The following is a 26,214-nucleotide window of genomic DNA, read 5'->3' as shown; positions in this document are numbered from 1 at the left end:
GTAAAAATTAACTCAAAATGGATCATAAACCTCAGTGTAAAGTCTAAAATATAAAATTCAGAAAAAAGCAAAACATAGGAGAAAAGATTTGTGACCTTGGGCAAAATTGCTCAGATGTGACATAAAAAACAGGATCAATGAAAAAAACAGATTGATAAATTGGATTCATCAAAATTGAAAGCTAAAAAAAAGCTGAAAGGAGAACACATGTTCAGAGACCAATGATGTGGCAGAATGTAGTGTAGCAGGGCTGACAAGAATCACTGGGCTCAGCAAATCTGGAATTCCACATCTGCCACATAAGAACAAATGAAGAGATGCCAGTGTTCCGTTTATTGTTTTGAAAATACTGTTGAACTTGTTTTCATCTGGGAGAACTATCAAGTGAAATGATACAGAGATGTTTATGAGTTTTATTTTTTAGGTTAATAGATCATTATAAATAGGGCGTTGACTTAATGAAAACATTTTTATGATTATAAATGCAATTTTTTATGAAATACATAGAAAGACTTTAAGGCAGAGGTCAGCCACAATCCTTCCACCCAGAGAGAACCATTATATCGATATATGATGTATTTTCTTAAGTAATAGAAGTTATATCTTCCTACAGTTTTATGTCCTTTTTTTGTATAGCGATGTACTGAGCATGTTCCCGTGTCAATAAATGCTCTTTAAAATCAAGATTTTTAGTACTCTTGCCTGGAAAATCCCATGGATGGAGGAGCCTGAGGGACTGCAGTTCATGGGGTCGCTAAGAGTCGGGCATGACTGAGTGACTTCACTTTCTCTTTTCACTTTCATGCATTGGAGAAGGAAATGGCAACCCACTCCAGTGTTCTTGCCTGGAGAATCCCAGGGATGGGGGAGCCTGGTGGGCTGCCGTCTATGGGGTCGCACAGAGTCGGACACGATTGAAGCGGCTTACCAGCAGCACATATTTTACATTTTGTGAGTAGCATTTCCCTAAGAAGTAATGAGACAAATAGTTATTTTTTTTTGGCATTATCTACAGAAATCATTTTAATTGCTGTATGTAGTATCTTGGACATCATACTGCTTCTTTTACAGGGTCAGTTTAGTAAAATATAGAACTGTCTCAGAAACTTTGATAGAGGCAATATTGATGGTCTTTATCACTGCCTTCATTCTCACCATATGTAAGAGCCTATATTTAAGTAAGTTTAATAGATTTTCAGATTATTTCAGGTAGTTTAGACATGGAAAATGAAACCAGTTAGTATCAAAACTTGATTACAAGCCTTGTCAGATAAATAACTTTTTAATTTTCTAGAAACTCCTTTGAATTTTTTTCAAACTTATTTCTTTGTATATTTCCTTTATTTGCCATCCAAGTTGGTTAGTTAGTTGGCAACAAATTTGACAGAAAAGCAGATGTTAAGAGTAAAGTTATAACATAGAAATTAAAACTATATTATGTATTATAATTAGAACTTCAGAGTCCTCTGTAGCATGCTTTATTTGCCCATAAGAATGTGTACTACTGTTGGTGGGAATGCAAATTGATACAGCCACTATGGAAAAGAGTATGCAAATTCCTTAAAAAACTAGGAATAAAACTGCTGTATGACCCAGCAATCCCACTACTGGGTATATACCCTGAGAAGACCATAATTGAACAAGACACATGTACCCCCAGTGTTCATCACAGCACTGTTTACAATAGCTAGGACATGAAAGCAACCTTTTCATACTCTTCTATCTTGTTGCCTTTTCATATTGTTCAGGGGGAACAGTATGAAAAGCGGGAATACTAAAAAAAAAAAAAAAAAAAAGAAAAGCGGGAATACTAAAGTGGTTTGCCATTCCCTTCTCCAAGTAGGGAAACCACTAGACTATTCAGGTATGATCTAAATCAAATCCCTTACGATCATATAGTGGAAGTGACAAATAGATTTGAGGGATTAGATCTGATAGAGTATCTGAAGAACTGTGGACGGAGGTTTGTGACATTGTACAGGAGACAGGGATCAAAACCATCCCCAAGGGAAAGCAATGCAAAAAGGCAAATGGTTGTCTGAGGAGGTCGTACAAATAGCTGTGAATAGAAGAGAAGGAAAAGGCAAGGAGAAAAGGAAAGATAAACACATTTGAATTGCAGAGTTCCAAAGAACAGCAAGGAGAGATAAGAAAGCCTTCCTCAGTGATCAGTGCAAAGAAATAGAGGAAGACAATAGACTGGGAAAATGTAGAGATCTCGTCAAGAAAATTAGAGATACCAAGGGAACATTTCATGCAAAGATGGGTACAATAAAGGATAGAAGTGGAATGGACCTAACAGAAGCAGATGATATTAAGCAGAGGTGGCAAGAATACAGGAGAACTGTACCAAAAAGATCTTCATGACTCAGATAGTCATGATGGTGTGATCACCAACCTAGAACCAGACATCCTAGAATGTGAAGTCAAGTGGCCGTTAGGAAGCATCACTATGAACAAAGCTTGTGGAGGTGATGGAATTCCAGTTGAACTATCTCATATCCTAAAGGATGATGCTGTGAAAGTGCTGCACTCAATATGCCAGCAAATTTGGGACACTCGGCAGTGGCCACAGGACTGGAAAAGGTCAGTTTTCATTCCAATCCCAAAGAAAGGCAATGCCAAAGAATGCTCAAACTCCCGCACAACTGCAGTCATCTCACATGCTAGCAAAGTAATGCTCAAAATTCCCCAAGCCAGGCTTCAACAGTACGTGAACCATGAACCTCCAGATGTTCAAACTGGATTTTGAAAAGGCAGAGGAACCAGAGATCAAATTGCCGGCATTCATTGGATCATCAAGAAAGCAAGAGAGTTCCAGAAAAACTTCTATTTCTGCTTTATTGACTATGCCAAAGCCTTTGACTTTGTGGATCACAACAAACTGTGGAAAATTCTAAAAGAGATGGGAATACCAGATCACCTGACCTGCCCCCTGAGAAATCTGTATGCAGGTCAGGAAAAAACAGAACTGAACATGGAACAACAGACTGTTTCCAAATCTGGGAAGGAGTATGCCAAGGCAGTATATTGTCCCCCTGCTTATTTAACTTATATGCAGAGTACATCATGAGAAACACTGGGCTGAATGAAGCACAAGCTGGAATCAGGATTGCTGGGAGAAATATCAATAACCTCAGATATGCAGATGACACCACACTTATGGCAGAAAGTGAAGAAGAACTAAAGAGCTTTTTGATGAAAGTGAGAGAGGAGAGTGAAAAGTTGGCTTAGAGCTCAATATAAGATCATGGCATCTTGTCCCATCACTTCATGGGAAACAGTGGAAACAGTGACAGATTTAATTTTGTGGGGCTCCAAAATCATTGCAGATGGTGACTGCAGCCATGAAATTAAAAGATGCTTGCTCCTTGGAACAAAAGTTATGACCAACCTAGACAGCATAATAAAAAGCAGAGACATTACTTTGCCAACAAAGGTCTGTCTAGTCAAAGCTGTGATTTTTCCAGTAGTCATGTATGGATGTGAGAGTTGGACTGTAAAGAAAGCTGAGCACTGAAAAATTGATGCTTTTGAACTGTGGTGTTGGAGAAGACTCTTGAGAGTCCCTTGGACTGCAAGGAGATCCAACCAGTCCCTCCTAAAGGAGAATAGTCCTGAATATTCATTGGAAGTACTGATGCTGAAGCTGAAACTCCAATACTTTGGCCACCTGATACAAAGAGCTGACTCATTTGAAAAGATCCTGATGCTGGGAAAGATTGAAGGCGGGAGGAGAAGGGGACGACAGAGGATGAGATGACTGGATTGCATCACCAACTCAATGGACATGAGTCTGGAGACATGAGGCTCCAGGAGTTGGTGATGGTCAGGGAGGCCTGGCATGCTGTAGTCCATGGTGTCACAAAGCGTCAGGCACGACTGAGTGACTGAACTAAACTGGAAGCAGCCTAGATGTCCATTGACAGATGAATGGATAAAGAAGTTGTGGTACATATAGACAATGGAATATTAGCCATAAGAAGAAACGTGTTTGACTCAGTTCTAATGAGGTGGCCAAACCTAGAGCCTATTATCCAGAATGAAGTAAGTCAGAAAAAGACAAATGTCATAAACTAGTGCGTATTTATGAAATCTAGAGAGATGGTGCTGATGAACCTATCTGCAGAGCAGCAGTGAAGACCAGAGAGAACAGACTTGTGGACCCTGTGGGTGGAGAGGGTGGGGCGAGTTGAGAGAGTAGCATTGAAACATGCGCATTGCCGTATGCACAATTAGATGACCAGTGGAAATTCATTGTGTGATGCAGGGAGCTCAGATCCGGTGCTCTGTGACAACCCAGAGGGATGAGACGGGGTGGGAGGTGGGAGGGAGGCTTAAGAGGGAGAGGACCTTTGGCTAAGGACCTATGGCTGATTCACATTGATGAAACTAATATAATATTATAAAGCAGTTATCCTCCAATTAAAAGTAAATAAAAAATTTTTAAAGAATGTGTGCTAGCTTTCTATCTCTTTTTCAGTATGAGCCAAAGCCTTCTGCAAACCTAGGACAAAGAGAAAAAAAAAAACATCGTAGCAAATATAATATGAACTTCATATGGATGTCTTCCCCTTTTTCACTCTGATTCATTTCTTGTATTGATCATGTACTTACTGATAATTTTTTTCTGTCTACAGAAATCGTGAGATCCTGGAAAATGTGTTAGCTGTCATCTTGGCTATTCTTGTGGCTTTCTTGGGATCCATTCTTCTTATACAAGGCTTCTTCAGAGATATCTGGGTCTTCCAGTTCTGCCTGGTGATAGCCAGCTGTCAGTACTCGCTGCTTAAGGTACCAGCATCTCTGTTCTCTTCAGACTTTGCCATAGTCGCTGTGTTAAAAGGCAGAAGGTTTTGTATCATTCATTGAATTACATTAAGAATATAACTTTTAGATTTATTTTCCTTGTATGTTTACATTAGATTGGGTAAGGAACAAAAGTGACATATAAACTTAAAAAAAACGATATGTGAATTAAACTTCCTAAACTTTTTTTTGTATTAAATATTTGGGCACTTATTAAAAGAAAGAAGTTGTGTTTTTTTTCTTTTGGCATCACCTCATGGGGTCGCAGAGTTGGACATGACTGAGCAACTGAACTGAACATGGTTTGTGGAATCTTAGTTCCCTGACTAGGAATTTAACCCTGAACTGCCTAACCACTGAACTGCCAGGGAATTCCCAAGAATTTGACTTGAAATTTCTTTTTAATTTATCAACATTAACCCTCCTAATCTCATATTTTAAGTCTTCTATTATGTAGGTGAAATTTGTTAAAATCCATCATTGGTAGATAGAATAATGTCAAAACTACCATATTTATTCTTTGAGGACACCAAGAGCACATGATTGGCATCCCTTTGCTTTTGTTCAAAGAGGCTCTGAAATACCAATTTTAAGCTTTCCATAAATGGGAGATTTAAATACCAAAATTTTTACCCTCCATGCAACCTCACTGTGCACGGGTAACACGAACTGTTTTCTTCCCTTTCTTAGCCAGCTCTGTTTATTTGCCTGGTACATACTAACATGCAGAACCCTATCCCCATCCCGAGAACTATTTGTTTAGTTCTATTTACACCATCAGCTACCCTTGCTTTCTTTCCTCTCCATTTATAGACCTCTAGAGTAAGCCGCGTGTGTCAACTGCTCTGTTTCTTCAAGACCCATCCTTACTTTTTTCCTCATTGCAGTACTGAAATTACAGTCTTTGTGCACTAATAATCTCTAGTTGCCAAATCTATGGTCTTAGTCTTCATTCTCTGTGAGTGCTGCTCCGTTTTTACGTTTTCCTTATTGTTGATCTGTGATCTTATACTACCCTCATGATTATCCTACTTTTCAAGTAACTTTGTTTTTCTTTGTTGATGCCTCTTTGTTCTTTTGACCACTTCTTAATTTACGAGAATTTGCTAGGGTTTTATTTGGCCCTCTTTCCCGTTTGCACTTCTTGCCAATGAAGTCATCTTCTTTTATTGCCACTCTTATATACTTCCATATAAATCATGTCCAGAATTTTTATTTCACAGTCTTCACCTTTCTCATAAGCATTAGTCCTATATATCTAAGCGGAAGCTGGGCGTATTCTGAAAAGGGCGCACCGTCGTCTTCTGATGTTTTCCTCTCCCAGTTCTTTTGCTTTTGATCGTAGTCTCTATGTGTGTGTACTCAGTTGTGTCTGACTCTTTGCGACCCCATGGACTGTCACCCACCAGGCTCCTCTGTCCATGGGATTCTGCAGGCAAGAATACAAGAGTGGATTGCCACTTCCTCCTCTAGGATTTGGTAGTAGTATACCAACCCAAATCTTAGAGCCTCTGCTCTTTCCTTCTTGACCTTTAATAACATTAGCTAAAGTCTCTCTGATTAAATTTGGTGATCCCGTGTTAAAATTTCTGGACTTTGTCCTTTTTGTTTCAGTTCCCATTTAATCATCCTTTCATTGCCTTAAACCATTTGAATTCATTCCCTGGATTCAGTGTTTCTAACCCTGTTAATTTTGTCCACTGCTTAATATGGTTAGATATGGAAAAGGCAAAAGATGAATGAGATTTTTTAAGTATTTCAGATTTTTTAAATCTACTTGACTACAAGAATAGTAATATCATAAACAGAAATAAGAAAGGCAGGAACAGAGCTTTAGGAGGATAAACATTCAAATTGAGTTTAAAGAGACCAGACAAGGGCTATGGGCCAAACTCTGTGATCTTAGTCCAGTGTTGAATTTCAGGATGGCAATAGACTATCCTAGTGAAATTCTTTGGTATGCTGTTGAAAATGAACTCTAACTCGGGAGAAAAGTCATCATTTGGGAGGTAACTGCATAATACCTTTTGAACATTTTTATGGAAAATTGATGGTCTCTTAGAAAGATATAACTTGTTTGAGTTTGATGTGAAAATGCATTGTATTAAATGTATACTTGATACGACCTCCATTGAATTGTTTAGTAAGCTTGAGTTTGGGGCATAACTGGAATCCTTTTTATAAGCTCACTCATAGTTTGTGCATTTCCTGAATGGAGTGATGTTGCTATAAGAAAGCATTCTGCCTTAATTGTACTTAGGTGTTCTAATGTGCCAAGCAGTAAAATGGATCTATCAGCTGTTATATGCTATTTCAGAAACATAATAAGGTTAAGCGTTAGAAAAGTTTTGAGTGGAGCTGGTGTTTCATCTTCTGTTGATGCTTCAGCAGAATTAATGACCTACAGGTCATGACTTAGCTATGCAATATTCACTTAAAATTATTTCAGGTATTTTGGAAGTTAATGTAAAATTCCCAGGGCTTCAATAATATAATCTATAATCTATCTTTCTGTTTCTTTTTTAGAGTGTTCAACCAGATTCTTCTTCTCCTAGACATGTAAGTCACTCTGATACACCTACAACTTGTGATTCCTTGACATTTTTCAAAAACCATTTTTTGGTCATATGTCAGATTGAATTAAGATTTGTGGTAGCATTTTCTCATTGGCAGAAGGGACTCCATGGTTGTGCATTTGTTCTTTGCAGTTTCCTTTAATCTAGAGCAGTTCCTCAGTATTTGACACAATATTGACGTTTTTAATGGATACAGGCTAGTTATTTTATACATGACCTTCAATTTGACTTTGTCTGATATTTCTTATTAGATACAGGCTGTGCTTTTTTGGTAGAAATACTACAAAAGCAATGTGTTCTCAGTATATCATATAAGGAAGCACATAATAACTGATTTATGCTTTTACTGGTGATAACTGATCTTTTGTCTAAGGGTAGTATCTGCAGTGTTTTTCAAACTCTGCAGTGTTAACATTCAGGGCTGGAAAAATTGTTTGTTGAGAGTTGGGGGTGGAGAGGCTCTGTCCTATGCATTGTAGGATGTTTAGCATTATCTCTGACCTCTACCCACTAGATGCCAATAACATACACACCCTAGTTGTGACGACCACAGTGTCTGCAGACTTTACCAGGTGTCCCCTGGATGGTGAAATCTCCCCCTACCCCTGCCCGCCCCCACCCCTTGAGAACCAATACTCTAATCTTAGCATTTTTCTCTTGTAGTCAATAACTATATAGGAGATACTTGAGATTGTGTATATATCCTGTTGCTCTGCACATCTCCACTGACTTGTTTTTAATATCTGTTAATGTTTCTTGGCTGAATCAGTTCTCATTTCTTGGTGACCAAACAGTCATTTTTTAGGTCCATGTTCCCTTCTATATTTATTAGTTGACTTCTTTTTGTAAGTAAGAACTTTCCCTTTTCTTGTATTGGTGTGGTTTCATGGACTCTTACTTTATTAAATGGACCATAATGTTACTATCATTACTTTTGATGTTCACATTGTCCCGATTGACCATTGAGAACCCATCAGCTGCCTTCCTTGTCCTTTTGACATACCTTTATCATTTTAAAAGTGTTTTCTCCATTTGGAGCACAATAATCTGTTCCAGGCTCATCTTATACTTTCCCCGTCTTAGCCTTGAACCAACCTTTTCTCTGTGGATCCTTGGATCCTTTTAGTGAGTATTGTTATTTATAAACTAAGATCGGTTTGCTAGTAATCTTTATTACTAGAATGTCATTGCTACTAGGTCCTCTCAGTGGATAAAACTAGAAAATATATGTATACACATATACTCACACATTTATTCTTCATCTGTCTGCATTATTAAAAATAATGAGTTCATACTGATACTTAATTTCAGTCTAATATCCTAAGGTTTACTGTGTTCTTCCTCCTTTCCATATTTGTAATTCTCTTCTGCCACAGTCAGAAACCTGACTTCATATGGAAACATTTTGAATCTTCAGAATATAAGCCATCAAAGATCTCAGTAGCTAGTTGTGACTCTTCAAATTAACTAAACTGACTTCTTTTTAATGTCATTTTCAGGGTCATAATCGTATCATTGCCTACAGTAGACCAGTTTATTTCTGTTTGTGCTGTGGTCTTATTTGGCTCTTGGATTATGGTAGCAGAAACCTAACGACAACCAAGTTCAAATTATATGGAATAACTTTCACCAATCCTCTGGTGCTTATATCAGCCAGGGATTTAGTTATAGGTGAGTCATCTTAAGGTATTGTAGGTCTTAACATTATTTGTATACAAACTATTCGCTAACCTTTAAAAATAGTTTTAGTGGACTTATTTTGCTATTTATTGCCATCCTCTCAGTAAGGAACGGAAAAACTGTAGGGCATTAGGAATGAAAAAACTGATGATGAACAAATAGAGGCGATGGAATGAGAGATTTCCCTTGGATCTTCATCTCAGGTTCCTATTATGTGAAACACTAAATTGTTCATAGTTGGAAAGATTATTTAATACTCAGGCAGTTATACAGATAAATAATTTAAAATGGTAACTTTAAGAAATTTGTTTAGTAGTTTCAAGCAATTGTAAGAAACTTGCTTAGTAATCTATGTTAATTTGGGGTTCTTTTTTATCATTTATGATCTTAGATGAACAAAGGGATGGGTGTGACATGCTGTTTTTAACTTGCTTTTCTTTCCTTCTGTAGTGTTTACACTCTGTTTCCCAATAGTATTTTTCATTGGTCTCCTGCCTCAGGTGAATACATTTGTAATGTACCTTTGTGAACAATTGGATATTCATATCTTTGGTGGTAATGGTGAGTACTTCCTTATAAAAATTAAGTTTAAACTATTAACTTTAATAGATCATGAAACAATAAACTGACCATTAAGTTGCTTTTTCAGTTTTTATTTTAGAATTGAAATTAGAAAGAAAAGGCACTATTTAATAATTAAAGATTGAACAGGAATTACTTTGTAGATAGGAAAAAATAGTCAAGTTTGCTACTTAGGTGAAAGATCCGGGAATAATGGAGATGATTTGTAACAAGTGTAAAAATACTGTTACCTTAAAGTTAAGGTTACAGTGAATTACATGGAACTTATATAGACTTATGAAATATTTATAAAAGATCAAATAGTTTGAGCTCTGATATGTGGCATTATATTTACATTTTGAACTAGTGTATGCATTTGATATTCTATATTTAGTTTCAGAGCTTTGTTTCATTTTTAGAATCAGTTCAGTCACTCAGTCATGTCCGACTGTTCGCAACCCCATGGACTACAGCATGCCAGGTCTCCCTATCCATCACCAATTCCCAGAGTTTACTCAAACTCATGTCTATTGAGTCGGTGATGCCATCCAACCATCTCATCCTCTGTTGTCCCCTTCTCCTCCTGCCTTCAATCTTTCCCAGCATCAGGGTCTTACCCAACAAGTCATTTTGTATCAGGTGGCCAAAGTATTGGAGTTTCAGCTTCAGCATCAGTCCTTCCAATGAATATTCAGGACTGATCTCCTTTAGGATGGATTGGTTGGATCTCCTTGCTGTCCAAGGAACTCTCAAAGAATCTTCTCCAACACCACAGTTCAGAAGCATCAATTCTTCAGTGCTCAGCTTTCTTTAATGTCCAACTCTCATATCCATACATGACCACTGTAAGAACCATAGCTTTGATTAGACAGACCTTTGTTGGCAAAGTAAATGTCTCTGGTTTTTAATATGCTCTCTAGGTTGGTCATAACTTTTGTTTCAAGGAGCAAGCATCTTTTAATTTCATGGCTGCAGTCACCATCTGCAGTGATTTTGGAGCCCAGAAAAAGAAAGTCTGCTACTATTTCCACTGTTTCCCCATCTATTTCCCATGAAGTGATGGGACCAGATGCCATGATCTTAATTTTCAGAATGTTGAGTTTTAAGCCAACTTTTTCACTCTCCTCTTTCACTTTCATCAAGGGGCTCTTTAGTTCTTCTTCACTTTCTGCTGTAAGGGTGGTGTCATCTGCATATCTGAGGTTATTGATATTTCTCCCAGCAATCTTGATTCCAGCTTGTGCTACCTCCAGCCCAGTATTTCTGATGTTGTACTCTGCATATAATTTAAATAAGCAGGGTGACGATATATAGCCTTGAGTACTTCTTTCCTGATTTGGAACCAGTCTCTTGGTCCATGTTTCATTCTAAATGTTGCTTCTTGACCCGCATACAGACTTCTCAGGAGGCAGGTCAGGCGGTCTGGTATTCCCATCTCTTGAAGAATTTTCCACAGTTTGTTGTGACACACAGTCAAAGGCTTTGGCATAGTCAATAAAGCAAAAGTGCGACACCTAAACCAGAATGCTTTTACATTTTACTAAAGAAGATTTTTAGAAATGTCTCTGCTTTTAGAGTAGAATATGTGGATATGAATTGATACCATTAGAAATGTATTCCTCTGTTGTGTGTACATTTTATTTTCAAAATAAGTAAGGCCATACCAGAATTACTCTGGAATAATGTTCTGCAGAAATTGAAAATAACACTTTGGTCTGTGGTTAACTGAGGTTAAAATATACCCTTATTTAGTTTAACCATCCAACATTTTACTGAGAGATGAGTGTACAGCTAGGAAAAAAAAGTATGAAAGGGAAAGGAATTACTGACCTTTATTCATCACATTTTGCTGTCCTTATTTCCCAAGTACAGCATTGAAATGATCTCTACTGATAAAGTGTTGATATTATGGTTTAAATTTTAAATAGAAACTAAGCTTTTTCTATTTTGCTGTGTATCTAGAGCACTTTTAATGTTTTGAAATTTTGAAGGAGCATGAATTAAGAACAGTTGGTGTTCAGCACAGCTTAATGGTTATAAAGCAGTTTCAGTATTTAGGGGGCTGTTATAGGTGCTATATTAATCTATGGAGAAAGCTTAGTGTAGATAATTTATAATAGTGAGCATCATTATAATTTATAAACTTCTACGAGGTATAAGCTTTTTAATATCTCCTAAAGAAAATTTTTTCTTGTAGTTTTTTTTTAAGGTCACCATATAAAATTACTGTTGAAGTCTGTTATTATCTTAGCCATCCTTTCTTCCTTATTAGTAATCCCATTGGATCTGTTTTGTTGTTGTTAGTAATTAGATCTATACTTTTTGTGAGAATTAATTAATTGATTACAGGAATATAAATTTACTTCTGTGGGTAGCACAAGTTGTGTTTACATAGACTAACATCTTTTAGTGAAAATACATTTCTAGTTTCTTTTGAGGCTCTTTGAACTTTATTTTCCCAAACTTTTATAAATAATAAGGTACATTCTTGAAGCACAGTATAGGTATAATTTTTTCAACTGTAGATAAATATAGTAGTAAAATAAAATTTTAAAGATTTGTATTACTTTATTACTTCCAAGGTGAATATATTTTACCTCATATCAGAAATTGCCTGTAGTAAACCTTTATCATTTTAAAATTTTTTGAAAGGACAGGATAAAGAAACTCAATTTTTATAAATTAAGCAAGTAGATACTTAATTATACTCAGAATCATACCATTTTAAATACTTCTCAGTGCCTTTTTTATATAAGTTTCTTCCATCCACTTGTATGTTTATGAATGTTGATTTCTGTTTCTCTTTCCTGTCTAGCCACTACAAGCCTGCTTGCAGCACTTTACAGTTTCGCCTGTAGCATCGTGGCAGTAGCCTTACTGTATGGGTTATGTTATGGGGCCTTGAAGGTGAGCATTACAAGTAGTATGTTTTGTCATTAAGGCTGCTTTTCTATTGATACATGAAGATTGTTTTAAATTGACTAATTACTTTTTTCCTGGTATGTCTTCAGTATTAATTTCCATGGTCTTCATATGTTGAGCATTATTCTTATTTTCATTTAGTTTGACTTTGAGAGCAATTTTATAGTTAATTATTATTAAAAGAAATTCTGTGCAGTAATAATAGGTTAATATTAGAAGCAGATTATTAAAAACTAAGCTGGTCCACGATAGAGGTGGGGCATGGTGATAACAGAATATAAAATTAATTTTAGATTTTTACTTAAGAATATGTGTAACTACTCTTCATATCAAGATTTTTTTTCCAATAGAGAACAAGTTCAAGTACTGCAATTTAAGATTCAGTCTAGTAAAAATTAATGCACTGAAATTTAATGTCATTATTGGTTTAGAAGAATTCGATGAGCCCTTTTAGCTCCATTTTTAAGTAATTGTCTCCAAATTATAAGTAAAAATTTTAGGTTTCTGATAAACAGTTCTTGGTATTCTTTTTAATGATTAATACAAGATAAGCAGAGAATAATAGGGTTGAAAGGGTTGTGAGAAGGGGCTCATAGCATCCTTCCTTGATTTATGTACTCAGTAGCATGTACTGTGCTTACTGTGTGCCTAGTTCTGAGCTAAGTACCATTTTCTGCTTTTAAGTTGCCAGTATGTTAACTGTGGTTAACAAGTTAACTGATGCTCTTAACTGAGGGTGAATAGAGGGGATGAAGGCTGTGAAAACAAAGTATGACAGGTATATGAACTAAGACATTATCCTCTTCAGCCTAACGGGATTAGAGAAGATTTTCCAAGGGAGTGGTTTTTTACCAAAATTTGAAGGACAGTAGGAATTAGCTAGTTGAAACACGGGGATGAAGAACCATCGAGTTGTAAAGAAAGTGTGTTGTGTACAGGAAACAGCAAATAATTTGGAATTGCTGGAAATTTGGGTACATGAGGAAAGATGGCCTACAGTAAGGCTGGAAAGGTAAGCAACAACTGGATTTTGAAATACCTTTTGTCCTGAACATATTGGGTGGAGATGGAAGACCATCAGAATAATTTGAGGTAAGGCAAGGAAATGATCAGTGTTGCATTTTAGAAAGATTACTTGGTCCCCAGTGTCAAATATAAGCAGGTAGGATCACAAGCAGGGAGTCTCTTGTGCTGCCACCTTAAAATGATAAGGGCCTTCATGAAAACTGGGCTCAGTGAAGATACTTGGGAACTCGGTGATTAAAAGAAAAAAGCCCAAGTAGGATCTGGGAGGACTTCTGGGTGGGTGCTGGTTTGAACAGCTGATTACATACTGATACTAATGCACATGAGTGGAAGAGTTTACTGCAGAAGGGGATTGTTTACATTTACACACTTTTATTTGTTGGCATTAGTGGGGTATCCAGGGGTACATAGTGGGTAGTTATTTGTGGTAATGATGGAAAGATTTAGAATTCATCAGCAAGTTAAAGTATAAGAAAAAGATTGCAACCCTGGGTTGGCAGGAGAAAATGGACACAGATAGAACCCTGGAAAATGCCAGTATTTAAGCAGTGACTATTAAGCAGTGAATGAAACAAAATCCAACAAAGGAAACTTCAGAGGTGGTACAACGTGAAAAAATTTTTATTTAATTTGGCAGTTAATAGGATATTGGTGACGAGCAAAATAGCTTTTTTTTTGGTATTTTGGCTAAGGAAACTAGCTAGATTAATAGAAATTTAGGTTTGAATTGATATTAAGGAAACATTTTCTACTCTCTGTAGAATATAGTTGAGAAGCCTGTGTGCATGAGACGATTGTTTCCTGGGTTTTGTTTTCTAAGAAAGATCTGAGGCTTGATTGCATTTAAAAGGGGAGGTAGAAGATTGAACAGAGAGGGAGATGCTTGATGATGGCCCAGGGAGGAGCTAGAGGTAATGAGTGAGATACAAATCCAAGCTCTCCCAGGTACACCGTCTAAACCATCCTGGTATAAAGGTGTCAGATCTGTGTTTGGAGAATATGTTTTGGAAAATGGGTCATTATTTGGAAATTGCAGCCATAGAAGTTAACAGTGCAGTAAGTTTTCTAATTTTCCCAAAGCCAGTTTAACTGTAATTATGTAGCAGAAGAGCAGCAGTTGTAAAGCTGCCAACTAGTACCTTGTGTCCTAAGACAGGCAGGGAGGTATGTTTTTTTCCTTCTTTCTTGGCCATGGCATTTTATACCGGACTATTTTAGTTTTAGATGTTCCCCATTGTAATAGAATAAATGTGCAGATTTGGTTATGTAAATGAGTCAGGATTATATACAAAGATTTTATCATAGCTCTGTTTATAACAGCAAAAGCTGTAGATGACCCAGTATTTGTCATTTGTGGCTACTTTAATTATGGTATAGCCCCACAATGGAATATCATACAATCATGAAAATGAATAAAAATAGATTTCTCTGTGCAAATGTGAGATTTCCAAGACGTATTATTTTTCTTTTTTTCCAAACTGTATTGACATGTAGCTGACAAATAAAAATTAAGATATTTAAAGTGTACATGATGATGATTTGATATACATATAAATTGTGAAAGAACTCCCCCCATTAAGTTAACACATTTATCACCTCACTTATTTAGTTGTGGTTTTTTTTTGGTAAGAATGTTTAAGTTTACTCTCTTAACAAATTTCAGTTCTACAATACAGTGTTATCAACTATAGTCACTGTGTTACTTATTAGCTTCTCAGACCTTATTCATCTTTTTTAAAATTTTTTAAAGTTTTTTATTTTAATTTTTTATTAAGGTATAATTGACAAATAACATTATATTAGTTTCAATATTTATGTATCTTTCAAAATGAGCACCACAATAAATCTAATTAATATCTGTCTCCATGTGTTAGTTGCTCAATCGTGTCCAACTCTTCGCAATTGCATGGACTGTAGCCCATCAGGCTCCTCCGTCCATGGGATTCTCCAGGCAAGAATACTCGAGTGCGTTGCCATTTCCTTCCCACCCAGGGACTGAACCTGGGTCTCCTGCGTTGCAGGCAGACGCTTTACTGTTTGAGCCACCAGGGAAGCCACTATAGAAAATTGCAAGTATTTTTCCTTATGGAGAGAGCCTTTAAGATCCGCTCCTCTTAGCAGCTTTCACATGCGCAATGCAGTGTCATTAACTCTGGTCACTGTGCTGCATTACCCTTTCAGTACTTACTTATCTTAAAACTGGAAGTTGGTGCCTTTGACCCTCTTTATCCATTTTGCCCACACCTTACCTAAATTCTGTTTTATAACTGTCTGTACTCTTTTACCAGCCTTTCCCTGTTTCCCCTACCTCCCAGTCCCTGGCAAGCACTTTTCTCTTCTCTGTTTCTATGAGTTTAATTTTGTTTCCCCTTTTTATGATTCCATATATAAATGGTAAGATGCAGTATTTGTGAATCTCTGTGGCTTATTTTACCTAGTATATTGCCCTCCAATTTCATCCATGTTGTTGCATTTGACAAGATTTCCTTTTTTTTAGGTTGAATAATATTCCAGTGTGTGTGTGTCTGGGTGAATACAAAGGCAAACAATATGCCAAAAAATAAATGTTCCCTTTGTGCCTTTATTTACAAACACACCTGATAGCTTACATATACATAGAGCATTTATGGAAGAATACACAAGAAATTGATCACAGAAGTTACTTTTGGACAGTTAGATTCATTGAGGAACATTATTGCATATCTTTAGGAATGGTTTAATTTTTTAAATCTATTCACTAATATAGACATTTAGATTGATACAAACGTAATTGTGGTTTTGGACCATGAATTTTAAATCATTATAAATAGACTTGACCACATCTTTATTAATCAGAATAGGAACCATTACAATCAACACATTTTTGCCAGTGAGAAATAAGTTTGTTTATTCCTGTAGTGTAAAAACCCATGCTTCAGGATTTGATGAACTCGTGGAAAGCATTTTCTGCCTCCTGCTGTTTGTGGAAGTGATTTCCTTGCAAAAAGTTGTGGAGATGCTTGAAGAAGTGGTAGTCGGTGAGAGGTCAGTTGAATATGGCGCATGAAGCAAAACTCTGTAGCCCAATTCGTTCAACTTTTGAAGTTTGGTAGTGCACTGTGCAGTCAGGCATTGTCATGGAGAAGAATCGGGCCTATTCTGTTGACCAGTGTGGGCTGCTGGCTTTGCAGTTTTCAGTGCGTCTTATCAATTTGCTGAGCATACTTCTCAGATGTTGTGGTTTCACCAGAATTCAGAAAGCTCTAGTGGATCAGGCGGGCAGCAGACCGCCAAACAGTTACACAGTGACCATGACCTTTTTGGTGCAAGTTCAGCTTTGGAAAGTGCTTTGGGACTTCTTCTCCGTCTAGCCACTGAGCTAGTCATCACTGGTTGTCGTATAAAATCTACTTTTCGTCACACATCCTAATCCAATCAAGAAATGTTTTGTTGTTGTTGCATAGAATAAGAATATGACACTTCAAAACAGTAACTTTTCAAAAAATTTTCAGTCGGCTCATGAGGCACTCACTTATCCAGCTTTTTCATCTTTCCAGTTTGCTTCAAATGCTGAACAACCATAGAACAGTTGACGTTGAGTTCTTCAGTAACTTCTCATGTATTTTTAAGAGGATCAGCTTCAATGATCCTCTCATTTGGTTGTTATCAGATTCTGATGGCCGACCATTAACTCTCCTCATCATCAAAGCTCTCGTCTCCTTTGCAAAACTTCTTGAACCACCACTGCACACTGTACCTTGGTTAGCAGTTCTTGGGCCAAATGCGTTGTTGTTGCAAGTTGTCTCTGCTGCTTTACAACCCATTTAGAACTCAAATTTTTAAATTGCTCAAATTTACCTTTTATCTAGCACCATTTCTAAAGTAAATGTAAACAGCAGGTAATAAGTCATTAGCAAAAAACATAAGCAAGAAATGCACATTAAAATAATGTATAACATAATTTAAGAATGTATTTAAGAATGTATCCCAGTATCAAACAGCAAAGTTCAACAATGCAAACCATAATTACTTTTGAACCAACCTAATGAACTGTGAACTTCCAGATGTTCAAGCTGGTTTCAGAAAAAGCAGAGGAACCAGAGATCAAATTGTCAACATCCACTAGATCATCAAAAAAGCAAAAGAGTTCCAGAAAAACATCTATTTCTGCTTTATTGACTATGCCAAAGCCTTTGACTGTGTGTATCACAGTAAACTGTGGAAAATTCTAAAAGAGATGGGAATACCAGACCAGCTGACCTGCCTCTTGAGAAACCTGTATGCAGGTCAGGAAGCAGCAGTTAGAACTGGACATGGAACAATAGACTGGTTCCGAATAGGAAAAGTAGTATATTTTCCTTATACAAGGCTGTATATTGTCACCCTGCTTATTTAACTTATATACAGAGTACATCATGAAAAACGCTGAGCTGGATGAACCACAAGCTGGAATCAAGATTACCAGGAGAAATACCAGTAACCTCATATATGCAGATGTCACCACCCTTACAGCAGAAAGTGAGGAACTAAAGAGCCTCTTGATGAAAGTGAAAGAGGAGAGTGAAAAAGTTGGCTTAAAACTCAACATTCAGAAAACAAAGATCATGGTATCTGGTCCCATCACTTCATGGCAAATAGATGAGGAAACAGTGGAAAGAGTGTCAGACTTTATTTTTGGGGGCTCTAAAATCACTGCAGATGGTGACTGCAGCCATGAAATTAAAAGACGCTTACTCCTTGGAAGAAAAGTTATGACCAACCTAGATGCATATTCAAAAGCAGAGACATTACTTTGCCGACTAAGGTCCGTCTAGTCAAGGCTATAGTTTTTCCTGTGGTCATGTATGGATGTGAGAGTTGGACTATAAAGAAAGCTGAGTGCCGAAGAATTGATGCTTTTGAACTGTGGTGTTGGAGAAGACTTGAGAGTCCCCTGGACTGCAAGGAGATCCAACCAGTCCATCCTAAAGGAGATCAGTCCTGGGTGTTCATTGGAAGGACTGATGTTGAATCTGAAACTCCAATACTTTGGCCACCTGATGCAAAGAGCTGACTCATTTGAAAAGACCCTGACACTGGGAAAGATTGAGGGCAGAAGGAGAAGGGGATGACAGAGGATGAGATGGTTGGATGGCATCACCGACTCAATGGACATGAGTTTGGGTAAGCTCCAGGAGTTGGTGATGGACAGGGCGGCCTGGCGTGCTGTGGTTCATGGGGTCTCAAAGAGTTGGACACGACTGAGCGACTGAACTGAATACATCTATTAGAAATTCTGGCTTCTGATTTTTTTGTTTACATTTTTTCCCTTGAACTTTAAAGCTCATTAAAAGTTAACAGTTTTCCTCTAAGACAACTTTATTACTTACTGTTACATACATACTTCCTACATCTTTAGATATTTTTAAAGAGATTGCTAGAATGTGGGCCATTGTTTACTGAAGTAAAAGCATTTAGACCCAGTACAGTGTGTAGAACAAATTCAGCTTTTAATCTTTTAATCATCATATTTCATGATTCAGAATTAGTAATCTAAATAAAATAAGTCATTTTGAGACCAGTTTAAGGATGCTTTTCTTTTGTCTGAGAAATAAAAAGTAGTGTCAAGCATTTGTTAAATAATACTTGTTTTGAGGCAGAATTTATACACAGTGAATCTTAAGTACACAGTTTGACAGATTTTGACAAATCATGTACCTGTGTAATATACACCCCTAGTGAGATATAAAATAGTTTTTCACCATCAGAAGGTTCCCTCTTGTTCATTCCCAGTCACTTGTATTGTAGGCTTTGTACCCCTTTTTCCCTTCCTCAGAGTTATCACTTTCAGTTCTTTGAGCTGATTCTTTTGGTGTTTGCCTCTGTATCTCTAAGTAACTAACTTATAATTTGTCAAGTTTTAGGCATTAGCCATGGACTGCACATTATGGTAGCTGTAGGCTTCACTTTGTTTTGCCTCTCTCCCCACATTTCTATTAGACAGTCTTCCTTGTCTCCCTCGTACACTTCATGCTAATGCTGTTCTTACATACATTTCATTTTCTGCTCTATTTTGTTGCCTTATATATTTATCTCTCTTTCATTCTGAAACTCTTCACATACTGTTTAATTTTATGTTCAGTAAATTCAAACATATAAGAAGTTCAGTTTTTGGTTCCACCGGTTAACTGGACATCCTTAAACCATCTCTACCTTAGTTTCCTCATGTATAAATTAGAGAGTAACAGTACATATCTTCAAGGACGATTCTAAGAATTTATAAATACTTAAAAAGATCTGAGAAAGGAGCTTGATACAGAGTATGATATACATAATATGATGATGATGATTAGATTTTTATGTAGCCATTAAAGAGAAGGTCTCTGTTGTGATGTGGAACAGTTTCCAAGCCTTTATTATTAAATGGGGGAGGGGAGCAGGTTGCATAATAAACTACCATTTGATTACCTACTCCACCACTCTCCCCTCTTGAATCCCCAGAGACAAAGGTGCTCACCTCACAGGCCATACTGAACTGTTAGCTACTCCTTTCACAGTGGTGTCTACTCTGTACCAGGTACCGTGTTAGCAGACTCCAGAGATACTGCAGTGAGCAAAGCAGACATGGCATGCCCACGTGTCTGGTGGCCTCAGAAGCCAGCTTTGTGTTATTCAGTTCTAGGAATATACAGCTATTCACTCACGAAGCGCCGAATGCCTGGTGCTCTAGGGAATATAATGGCATGTGAACAAAGGCATCCAGAAAGTATCGTACCAGGTGTCAGCAGTTTGTTTTGCCTTAAGTATTATATCCTGTGTTGCCTTTTCCTGCACCATTATTATATATAATCAAAAGTTTGCTACAACAGTTTATTTTGTTTTTAAAAGAATAGGACATGGTTTACTATAAAACTTAATTCCACTTAAAATATGACAGAAATTGATAGCAGCATGTATCAGAAACAAATGCGTCATTCGTAGTGTATAATAGAGCTTTAGTACCAAAAGCAACCTGATGATCATTTAGCAATTAGATTCTTGTTCATCAGAAAGTAATAGGTCTATATGGAATAAAATGCAATTGATGACATTACTGAAAAGGTTTTGTTTAATTCTGTTATCTTTCTCCAAAATACTGACATAAAAAGATTATATGATAGATTGTGAATTAGAAGCATATTGTTCTTTCATACTTTTTTTTTCCAAACAGGATTCTTGGGATGGCCAGCATATTCCAGTGCTTTTCTCCATTTTTTGTGGCTTATTAGTGGCAGTATCCTATCATCTCAGCCGACAAAGCAGTGATCCATCTGTGCTTTTGTAAGTGATCACTTGTTATTGAATTAGAGAAATTTAAATAAATTGGCATTTCTTTTAAATTAACTTCCAAGATCTGTTTTTCCACTGCATCGTCAAAACACTGTTGACTTGTCTATATTTGGTTTCAAAATATATTAACTTTGGGTCATTGTAATCACCAAGGCTGAGAGTATTTGTTAGCTTTTAGCTTTTTGTCCTCTAAGATCTTACACTGTATTTTTATTATAATATTCTTATTGTATGCTTGCTTATGACATCTTAAACTTTCTCATTTGTTAATTAGTAAATATGGGCTTTCCTGGTGGCTCAGACATTAAAGAATCCACCTGTAGTGCGGGAGACCTGGGTTCAGTCCCTGGGTTAGGAAGATCCCCTGAAGGAGGGCATGGCAGCCCACTCCAGTATTCTTGCCTGGAGAATCCCCATGGACAGGGAAGTCTGGCAGGGGTAGTCCGTGGGGTCTCAGAGTCAGACACGACAACTGAGCAACTAAGTGTGCATACACACGATGAGTAGATATACTTGGATCACTTCCTTTTCTGTTGTATCATAAAGTTTATTTGTCATTTGAAGTACTAGTTTATAGGTTATGATTTTCTCTCTCTCTTTTTTTAACATAAAGCTCTTTGGTGCAATCCAAGATTTTTCCAAAAACAGAAGAGAAAAATCCAGAAGACCCTTTGTCTGAAGTAAAAGATCCACTGCCTGAAAAACTTAGAAATTCTGTTGTAAGTTTTAACTTTTTAAGGTCACCTCAAATTGAATTTTATACAGTTCATCATGTTGTATAATGAACATTTTAGGGGGTAACACAATTTTAGTAACTGGGAAAAATACATGTATATTGTTATTGTACATGGTTGGTGGTTTTTATTTCAGATTTTCACATGTAAGAAATGCTCATTCCTCAAAGTTTGTTTTGATGTAGAACAGTATGCTAAATATTCATTTTAGATAAGGTGAAAGAATACACAGAAGAACTATACAAAAAAGATCTTCACGACCAAGATAATCATGATGGTGTGATGACTCACCTAGAGCCAGACATTCTGGAATGTGAAGTCAAGTGGGCCTTAGGAAGCTTCACTACAAACAAAGCTAGTGGACGTGATGGAATTCCAATAGAGCTATTTCAAATCCTGAAAGATGATGCTGTGAAAGTGCTGCACTCAATATGCCAGCAAATTTGGAAAACTTAGCAGTGGCCACAGGACTGGAAAAGGTCAGTTTTCATTCCAGTGCCAAAGAATGCTCAAACTACTGCACAATTGCACTCATCTCACACACTAATAAAGTAATGCTCAAAATTCTTCAAGCCAGGCTTCAGCAATACGTGAACCATGAACTTCCAGATGTTCAAGCTGGTTTTAGAAAAGGCAGAGGAACCAGAGATCAAATTGCCAACATCCGCTGGATCATGGAAAAAGCAAGAGAGTTCCAGAAAAACATCTATTTCTGCTTTATTGACTATGCCAAAGCCTTTGACTGTGTGGATCACAATAAACTGTGGAAAATTCTGAAAGAGATGGGAATACCAGACCAGCTGAACTGCCTCCAGAGAAATCTGTATGCAGGTCAGGAAGCAACAGTTAGAGCTGGATGTGGAACAACAGACTTGTTCCAAATAGGAAAAGGAGTACGTCAAGGCTGTATGTTGTCACCCTGCTTATTTAACTTATATGCAGAGTACATCATGAGAAATTCTGGGCTGGATGAACCACAAGCTGGAATCAAGATTGCTGGGAGAAATATCAATAACCTCAGATATGTGGATAGCACCACCCTTATAGCAGAAAGTGAAGGAAGAACTAAAGAGCTTGTTTATGAAAGTGAAAGAGGAGAATGAAAAAGTTGGCTTAAAACTCAACATTCAGAAAACTAAGATCATGACATCTGATCCCGTCACTTCATGGCAAATAGACAGGGAAACAGTGGAAACAGTAGCTGACTTTATTTTTGGGGGCTCCAAAATCACTGCAGATGGTGATTGCAGCCATGTAATTAAAAAGACGCTTACTCCTTGGAAGGAAAGTTACGACCAACCTAGACAGCATATTAAAAAGCAGAGACCCAAAAAAAAAGCAGAGACATTACTTTGCCGACTAAGGTCCTTCTAGTCAAGGCTATGGTTTTTCCAGTGGTCATGTATGGATGTGAGAGTTGGACTATAAAGAAATCTGAGCGCTGAAGAATTGATGCTTTTGAACTGTGGTGTTGGAGAAGACTCTTGAGAGTCCCCTGGACTGCAGGGAGATCCAACCAGTCCATCCTAAAGCCCAGTCCTGGGTGTTCATTGGAAGGACTGATGCTGAGGCTGAAACTCCAATACTTTGGCCAGTCTCCAATCTCATGTGAAGAGTTGACTCATTGGAAAAGACTCTGATGCTGGGAAAGATTGAGGGCAGGAGGAGAAGGGGACGACAGAGGATGAGATGGTTGGATGGCATCACTGAATGGACTGAATGGACATTGGATTGGATGGACTCCGGGAGTTGGTGATGGACAGGGAGGCCTGGCGTGCTGCCGTTCACAGGGTCGCAAGGAGTCGGACTGAGCGACTGAACTGAAATGAAATTGATTTCATTGTTTACAGAATTCTCAGTCCTATTGAATTTAAACTAGGATTTGAAAGGTGAATATTAGCATGAATTAGACTTATTTTCTTGTTATTCTTATTGATGAAAACTTTGTACTTATGAGTCATCTGCTGGCCTTTTAGTGGTTTTAGTTCTGTAAGGCGGTCTGAAAAGTGTTTGTGTAAGTGTGTTTATTTTCTAGGTTGAAGGAGAGAACAGTAACCTATACTAATTTCCTATACTTAAGCAGATATAGTAATTTAAAACTTTGTAATGTTACCTCCCTTCTTTTAATAATTAAAAAAATGAGTTATATAGATCTATATCTGCTTTATGCAACAAAACAAAACAACATATTTTTCCTAAGTTATTTAACATATCTCCACTTATGAAAGACTGAATTTATATAGGTCGTGAATTAGATTATATTTACATTCACTGAACTTGAGCTGTTCACATAGTCAAATAGAAAACTTTAGAGAACTATAAAACTGCCTCAAGATATAATTTAAGCAGTTTCTCCTAACTTGAGTTTTCATGTTATCAAAGGACATTTCTTTTGAAATATCGTAGGATATTTCTGAATCCAGCTTAAAAGCTTTATATATCTGAGGTGATGATGACCATAGATATCAAGAGGTTTTTGGTTTTTACTCTAACTCCCAAAAGAATCAAAATTCAGTCAGTAAAATAGGACGTGTACATACAATTTCAACATTTCAGAAAGCCACTGAAAATATAACTTATCCAAAACGCTATACCCTATAGAAAAACTTAAGGATCTCATTTCTTTTTCCCATGTAAAACTTACAGACCAATGAGGGAAAAACCTTCATTCTAAAAGACTTTGTTATGATATCTTTACTGTGTGTGGAAATAGTTAAGCTTGTTTAATTTCCTTAAACAATCCTTGGTACAGCATTGACCCAGGATAGGAGGTAAATAAAACTCTGGTAGTTAATTATTGTGTGTAAGAAATAACCTGGAAGTGCTACAGAATAGGATCAGTGAAAGTTTTATTTTTTTAATTTGGCCATTGGGAGGAAAGATTTTGTTTAAATTTTTTTGTGATGCTTGACGAGTTGTTTTGTTCCATAGAGCGAGCGTTTACAGTCTGACCTAGTGGTGTGCGTTGTAATCGGCGTGCTGTATTTTGCTATTCATGTAAGCACAGTGTTCACAGTATTGCAGGTAAGGAATCATTTTGTTCTTTCACTGGGGGAAAATAACTTTGTTTGGATTCACTTCTGATTTGATCATAATGCTAAAATATATGACTTTTTGTTTGGTTTTAACAACAAATACTTATTTTTCTCACAGTTTCTCATGGGTCATGACTCTGAGAGTGGCTTGGATGATCCAAGCTCAGTGTGTTTTGCTACCATCATATGCAACTGTAGTCATCTGAGGCCATGAGTAGGCCTCACTTCCTTGCTGACTGTTGGCCAGATAGCTTAGTTCCTCTCCGTGTGGTCATCACCATGGACTGCCAAAGTGTCCTCACTAGCTTCTTTGCCCCAAAGCTGGTGATCCTAGAGAGAGAAGGCCCAAGACCCATGTCCCGATCTTTTATAACTGTCGTGGATGTGGTGTACCACCACATCTTCCGTATCTGTAGGTCGCCCCGGGCAACCTGCTGTAGTGGGAGGGGAATACAGGCAGGCATAAACGTCAAGAAGGGGGATCGTGGGAACCGTTCTGGACTGACTTCTACAGTCTGCCTGCTTTCCTCCGTGACTGACATCCTTGTAAACTCCCCGGAGTCTCGTTCTGGTACAGCTGGAAGTCCAGAACCCCGTCCTGTCAGTCGGGCCCGGGTGTGGGTGGTGCTTCCCAGATGGTGGTCCTGCAGGCCCCATGGCTGCCCTCCTCGGTGCTCTTCATTCTCCTGTACAGACCCGCGTTTCTGCATGTCGGCAGTTTGACTGTCCTGCCCTGTCGCATGGTTTTCTTCATGATTTTGTGCTTAGGGTACATTGCATCTGTGGTCTAGTTTTCATCAACTTTAGACAGTTTTGGTCATTATTACTTTAAATGTCTTTTCCCGTTTTCTTCTGCTGTCCCTCCATCCACTCCCACTCATGGACTCCAGTTACATAATCTTTGGCCTCTTGAATTGATCCCACAGATCACTTTTTTTTTAATTTTAAATTCTGTTTTTCCCTCTGCATGTTTACTTGTGAATACTTTCTATTGCTTTGTTGTTAAGTTCACTAATCTTTTCTTCTGTAATGTTTAAGCTGCAGTTAATACCATCCAGTGTATATTTTAATGTCAGAACTAACAAGTTTCATCTTTCAAAGTTGGTTTCAGGTCTTTTCATATCTCTCATGCCTCTGTTTACTTTTTTGAACTTACGTAATTCCCTTCTATCTCTCTTAATGTCCTTGTCTCATAATCCTAACTTTTGTGTTACTTATGGGTTGGTTTTGATTAACTGATTTTTTTGCCCCCCATGAATCATGGTTTCCTGATTCCTTGCTTACACGGTCATTTTTGATTGGATGTGAAGCCTTATGTTTTGCCTTGTGGGTACTGGATATTTTTTTATTTCTAGAAATATTCTTGAACTTTGTTTTTGGCCCTAAGTTCCTTGTAAACAGTTTGATCCTCTCAAATCTAACTTTTAAGATTGCTTAATGGGGACAGGGCTATTCAGTCTAGGGCTAATATTCTGCCTACGTTTGGAGGCAACACCCTTTGCAGTACTCTGCCCAGTGCCCTGGGAGTGTTGAGTTTTTCCAGTCTGGCTCGTGAGAACAGGCACAGGAGTGCCTGCCGTGTGA

At 37.4% G+C, this 26,214-nt stretch overlaps 1 protein-coding gene across 4 annotated transcripts in view; it reads left to right on the top strand.

Annotated features, from left to right (window-relative positions):
* The window catches only part of PCNX1 (pecanex 1), a 186,515-nt gene that overhangs the window by 103,213 nt on the left and 57,088 nt on the right, over positions 1-26,214 (top strand). For all 4 annotated transcript variants that reach the window (XM_040226167.1, XM_040226166.1, XM_040226165.1 and 1 more), the window contains 8 exons: positions 4,641-4,794; positions 7,336-7,368; positions 8,885-9,056; positions 9,516-9,626; positions 12,442-12,533; positions 20,743-20,852; positions 21,475-21,580; positions 24,527-24,619. In XM_040226167.1, the coding sequence (XP_040082101.1) occupies positions 4,641-4,794; positions 7,336-7,368; positions 8,885-9,056; positions 9,516-9,626; positions 12,442-12,533; positions 20,743-20,852; positions 21,475-21,580; positions 24,527-24,619 (871 nt within the window). The remainder of the gene's footprint in view (positions 1-4,640; positions 4,795-7,335; positions 7,369-8,884; positions 9,057-9,515; positions 9,627-12,441; positions 12,534-20,742; positions 20,853-21,474; positions 21,581-24,526; positions 24,620-26,214) is intronic.

The sequence above is a fragment of the Oryx dammah genome, unplaced genomic scaffold, assembly GCF_014754425.2.
Source record: "Oryx dammah isolate SB20612 unplaced genomic scaffold, SCBI_Odam_1.1 HiC_scaffold_26, whole genome shotgun sequence".
Classification (NCBI taxonomy): Eukaryota; Metazoa; Chordata; class Mammalia; order Artiodactyla; family Bovidae; genus Oryx; species Oryx dammah.
Note: the sequence above shows the minus strand (reverse complement) of the source record. Positions and strands in the feature narration are given on the sequence as shown.